Source organism: Fukomys damarensis, unplaced genomic scaffold (assembly GCF_012274545.1).
Source record: "Fukomys damarensis isolate Sample0158 unplaced genomic scaffold, DMR_v1.0_HiC HiC_scaffold_17, whole genome shotgun sequence".
NCBI lineage: Eukaryota > Metazoa > Chordata > Mammalia > Rodentia > Bathyergidae > Fukomys > Fukomys damarensis.
The window spans coordinates 33,102,013-33,107,724 of NW_022900929.1; the positions used below are offsets into that span (position 1 = coordinate 33,102,013).

Sequence of the window (5,712 nt, forward strand, 5' to 3'; positions counted from 1 at the left end):
TAGAGAAGCTGAGGCAGGAGGACTGCCATCCTGGACTACACGCTGAGAGACCCTGTCTCAGAAAAGAAAAAAAAAAAGGCTGGGGATTTAGCTCAGTGGTTCCCCTGCCTGCCTCGCATGCACAAGGGCCTGAGTTAAAAAAAAAAAAAAGGGGGCCAAGGATTTAGCTCACTGGTTCTGCCGCCTACCCTGCAAGTGCAAGGTCCCAAGTTTGATCCCTGGTACCAAAAAATTCTTAGGAAAAAAACCCCCAAAAATGTTTAGAAAAATGACATTTATAAAATATATGCATTTACATGTTACACCCATTTATATACAAATATATGCATTTGTTTACATTGTTATTCCTAAAACACATATAAAAGAATATACAGAAAATTGTTACCAGTAAAAAGTGCACTCGGAATGGGAAAGGATTACAGACTTTTAGTTCTGTTTACCTTATATCTGTACTTCTGTGTAATCTCAAGGTCTTACAAAAATAAGCAGTTTGATTTTTTGGTAATAACTGAAAAAGTATTTGCAAAGCACCTTTATTATGAATTGTAATGAGGATTTTATGTTTAGACAATAGCATAAAAGCCTAAAAAGGCACTTAGCACATTTATGTAACAGGGCTATAATTTTCCAGGTGGCTGGCTTTTCCTATACATTGTCAGTTCTAGTTCAGCATCCTGAAATGTCTTCCAGAGTAACCTCTAACTAGTTATGAGTAAATTTACTGATCCACAGTAACTTTGGCTACAAAGTTAACTAGTGGAAGTCTGAAAATCACCTAGAGAGGCACAATATTTATTTATTTTAAAAAATTGCTATTCCTTGCCAACAATACTGTGTCCTATCAAATCCACCCTCTCTGGGCAGAAGAAACTGAGATGGGGTTGAGAGACCAAAAGGCAAAAAACACAGGGGTAAGATCTTTCTATATTAGCAGTATTTTTAGTTACAGTAGTGTAAGAACCAAGTTCCCTGTTTCCCAGGAAATTTTTTGTATTCTTGTCCCGCCAAAAAAGGGAATTCAGAATAATAAAAAATATTTTTATTTTAATGCACCTATTAGGAGTCAACTGCTGTGCTAAGTGTCTCAGAAGCATATTTTACTGTCCCCGCTTTATCTAAGAATAAGCAAGTTTAAAAAATCATAAGGTACCCAAATCACAAATTTTGCTCTTTTCTTAAATCACTCTTCTTGATTTGCTATTTACCAAAAAAGTAATATTTTAATGTATAACTTACATTTTACTAACTTATCATCAAACAAACTTGTTTGTACAGTGCTATTTTTTTCAGTCCTCAACCCCCTCCCCAAACTGGCACTCAATCAACCCTTAGAAGTCACACAAAGCACCCTTTCAATCCCTCATTTTAGAGATGAGGAGCCAAAGACCCAGGAAGTTCATGTGGGCCCTTCTCTATACAGCTCCTTTACAGGAAATTCCAAAGTCCTCCTGTGTTCTCCAGATCCAAGTGCTTCACAATGACGACTCTGCCACTAACTTTACAGAGAAAACAGAAGCCATCAGGCATGAATTCTATTTCTTTCTGCCCTACAGCTAAATTTACACTCTTGAGTCAGAGAAATTCTACCAGCGAGTTATCTATTTTTCTGTTCCTTCAACTTATCCCTCTCTACTGGTTTTCCTCAGGGACACAACATGCATGTGCAGTATGTATTTGCTTCCACCTGAAAAGAAAAAAACTCTTCTTTAAATGCTGCCCTATTTCTTTTCCTTTTAAACCAAGCTCCTCTGAAAGCACAATTTACACGGGATGCTTCCATTAACTTTTCTACCATTCGATAAAACACATATTCTTCCCTCATTATGCTACAGACTTTGCTCTCCCAAAGGTTATTAACACCAAAAGCTAACAATTTTCAAACTATCAAATCTTCATCCTGATCTAACCTTTTTGTTGACTTTAATATCCAAATCAATCGGACTCCAAAATTCATGCTTTAACCATTATGTGCTACTACTTGGGCCTAACCATACTTAAAAGGCATCCAAATTTCCTTCTCTGTTTCAGCCACTCAGGGAAACAATAAATTTCCTAAATATCTCTGATAATATTTCCTACTGATGATTCCTAGGCGTGCAATTTAGCAAGTTCACTTAAATCCAACCTGGATTTCCTCCTTAAAAGCAAGATTCACAATATGGCACAGAAAATAATCACCTCTCTTCGGTGACTAGCTTTGATGGACCATATTCAATGCTACTTTCGCATTACATTAAGACTGGAGTGAAAGAAAGTGACATTTTGTAGAAACAGCGTAAGTAACCACTCAGTTTAGCAGAGAATACAAGAGAATCAACAGTATGTACCTGTGACATGATGGTTATTGTTAATATAAGTTACCTGTAACGGTCTTTTTTCATCATCCATATGGCCTGATTTGTTTTCAGATTTAAATGAGTTCTGCTTTGCAGGACGAGAGCAATAAATAAATTAGCAAGGACACCAGCATTCCAGGCAGGGCCTTCTGGCCCGTAAAGGTCCCCAGGGCTGAACCTCCTTTGGCCTGACCAAACCCCTTCACTGCCTGCCACCCGAGACAGGCTGTCAGTACTCAAATTCACCTCTTAGAGATTTCTCAGCTCCGAGGGTCTAGAAAAGTATTCCCCTCACACTGAAAGGCTTGCAGTAAAGTGACAATCCGTGTTCCCCTCGCACGTTGTCGTTCAGTCCTTCTGGAAAAATGTATCCGGACAATCAAAAAAAGGACAAGCGCAGCTGATATTAGCACCAGAAACACTTTTCAAACCCTCTCTGCGAAGTACGCTCCGCCGGAGGTGACGCACGCGCGCGCCCGGAACTGGCGCGCAAACAATGCCTGCTTCTTCCGTTCCGGGCTTCTTGAGGGCCGGGCGGGAGAATTCGGGAGGGGCTCGGACACCGTTTCTGTTTCCTGGCCATGGGCCCGCGGAGCCGTGAGCGCCGGGCAGGAACAGTACGGAGCACCAACGAATGCAGCGCCCTCAGCAAGAGTTCTCTGGCTTCGCGTGGGTACGTGCACGACGCCTTCACCTCACTGCTGGTTCCGGGGGCCGCGCGCCGCGCGCCGTTAATCCACCGGGGCTACTACGTCCGCTCGCGCGCCGTGGAGCACTGCGTGCACGCCTTCTTGCGGCTGACCAGCGCTGTCCCCGGGCCGCCTCGCGCCCAGGTCCTGTCACTCGGCGCAGGCTCGGACTCGCTGTATTTTCGCCTCAAAGCTGCGGGCCTTCTGGCCGGGGCTGGCGTCTGGGAAGTGGATTTCCCGGATGTGGCGCGGCGCAAGATGGAGAGGATCAGGGAGACGCCAGAACTGTGCAAGTTAATTGGGCCTTTCCAAAGTGGGGGTCCGGAGTCGCCGCTGTGCCTGGAGAGCTTGGACTACCGCATCCTGGGCCTGGACCTGCGGCAGCTGGGGCGACTGGACGAAGCCTTGGACTCTGCGGGCCTGGACGCGGCCACACCCACTCTGCTCCTGGCAGAGGCTGTGCTCACTTACCTCCAATCCAGCAGTGCCTCAGCCCTCATCGCCTGGGCTGCCCAGCGTTTTTCTAGTGCCCTTTTCGTTATCTATGAGCAAATGAAGCCTCAAGATGCCTTTGGGCAGGTCATGTTGCAACATTTTCAACAGCTGAATTCTCCCCTGCATGGTCTGCACCTCTTTCCAGACGTGGAGGCCCAGCGTCGCCGCTTCCTTCAAGCTGGCTGGACTGCCTGCAGTGCCATGGATATGAATGAATTCTACCACTGCTTTCTTCCTGCAGAAGAACGTCAGCGGATGGAACATCTTGAACCCTTTGATGAGTTTGAGGAGTGGCATCTGAAGTGCTCCCACTATTTCATTCTGACAGCTTCTAGGGGAGACACCTTCTCCCAGACTCTGGTGTTGCCTCCCTCAGAGGTATTTCCTCGAGTAGATCCTGCTTCACCTTTGGGGGTCTTTCCTGCCAAAGTGGTCACTAATGGCAGCCAGGGTTCAAACCTTAGGAGATATGGCCATGCCTCTGTCCTCTTTTGCCCAGGCATTGTTCTCAGCGCAGGAGGATTTGGAGAACAGGAAGGACAGCACTGCCGAGTGAGCAAATTTCACTTGTTGTCAAGATACTGTGGTGTTGGATGGAAAGACAGCCAAATATGTAGTTGGGGAACTGGACTCCAGTGGGATGGACGCCTTTATCATACCATGTCAAGACTTTCAGATACTCAGGTTCTGGTTCTGGGAGGAAGATTGTCTCCACTAAGTCCAGCCTTGGGGGCGCTCCAACTTCATTTATGTAAGAGTGAAGATAATAGCATGGAAGCCCTGAATGTGGTAGTAACAAAGTTTGACTCGGAGGATTACACTTTGTCATGTTGGCGGCATTCAACAACAGAAGTATCTTATCAGAATGAGAAATATTTGTTTGTGTATGGAGGTCGGAACGTAGTGGAACCAGTGCTAAGTGACTGGCATTTCCTACACGTAGGAAAAATGGCTTGGGTCAAGATCCCAGTGGAAGGGGATGCACCTGGAGCTCGGCATTCCCATAGTGCCTGCCCTTGGCAAGGGGGAGCTCTTATTGCTGGGGGTCTTGGAGCTTCTGAAGAGCCATTGAAATCTGTAGTTTTCCTGAGGCCAATTTCTTGTGGATTCCTGTGGGAATCAGTAGATATCCAGCCTCCCATTACCCCAAGGTACTCCCACACATCTCATGTATTCAATGGACAGCTTCTCCTGGTTGGAGGGGTCTGGATTCATTCCTCCTCAGTTCCTGGAGTGACCGTTATCAATCTGACTACAGGATTGAGCTCTGAATATCAGATTGACACAACATGTGTGCCTTGGCCATTAATGTTACACAACCATACCAGCATTCTCCTTCCTGAAGAGAAACAGCTCCTACTCCTGGGAGGTGGTGGGAACTGCTTTTCCTTTGGCACTTACTTCAACCCCCATACAGTGACACTAGACCTTTTTTCTTTAAGTCCTGAGCAGTAAAGATGATGCTTGATATATTCGGGATCCACTAAAGTAAACAATAAAGGTTTCCCCAAAGGTACCTTGAATTTGGTTATAGATATTGCCATGCCTCCACCATTCCCTTTTATTCCTTAGCACTATTAAGTCCAGAAAGTGAGAAAGTTGCTAAAATACCAACAATCAGAGAAATAGTACAAAGATAAAACAGGAAACTGTTCACACAGCAGTAAAGTAGACTTCTGCATTCATATATCCAGTTTATTGGACTTCTATCAATTTTCAAATCTAATATCCATTTATTGAGTGAAAAAGTAAAAGCAAAGCCAGGTGTGGTGGCACATGCTTGTAATACCAGCATATGGTAGGGTGAGGCAGGAGGATTGCCATGAGTTCAAGGCCAGTCTGAACTGTACAGCGAGACCCTGTCTCAAAAAAAAAGACCTTTTCCAACTTGGCCTTTGTGATTTGAGATTGTACCTTGGAAAAAGTTTCACACAGATTCATAGTAAGAATACAAGGTTGGGGTGAAGTGGGTGGAGGGAGGGCAGCGGGTATGGGGACAAAATAAGATATCATGTAAAGGTACAAGATCCAATGATAAATAACTATTGTTTGCTTTAAATGTACCAATAAACTTAATGGGGGAAAGAATTTTAAAAAAAGAATACAAGGTTGAATTTAGTTTGAGAAACATATAATTGACCTAATTCTTTGTGAAACCTGAAATAAACACAGTTGTTTAAGTTACTGTGCTC

The 5,712-nt window shown here is 44.3% G+C and overlaps 2 protein-coding genes across 4 annotated transcripts in view; one reads left to right on the top strand and one right to left on the bottom strand.

Annotated features, from left to right (window-relative positions):
* Adal (adenosine deaminase like) overlaps positions 1–2,903 on the bottom strand; it is a 24,166-nt gene extending 21,263 nt beyond the window's left edge. Inside the window, exons 1-2 of one of the 3 annotated variants that reach the window (XM_010624818.2) lie at positions 2,583–2,903; positions 2,362–2,421 (exon numbers count right to left, since the gene is read on the bottom strand). The gene's annotated coding sequence lies outside the window, so the exon portion shown is untranslated. Of the gene's footprint in view, positions 1–2,361 lie in introns of all 3 variants that reach the window. The other 2 variants (XM_010624819.3, XM_019207595.2) reach the window with 2 other exon arrangements.
* On the top strand, positions 2,868–5,318 carry Lcmt2 (leucine carboxyl methyltransferase 2). The gene has a single exon (XM_010624821.2). It carries the CDS (start codon positions 2,918–2,920, stop codon positions 4,973–4,975), a length of 2,058 nt encoding a protein of 685 aa, XP_010623123.1. The 5' UTR covers positions 2,868–2,917; the 3' UTR covers positions 4,976–5,318.
* Positions 5,319–5,712: the final 394 nt, after the last annotated feature.

Coding starts and splice junctions, on each gene's coding strand:
- Lcmt2 (XM_010624821.2), top strand. CDS start 2,918: ATGGGCCCGCGGAGCCGTGAGCGCCGGGCAGGAACAGTACGGAGCACC.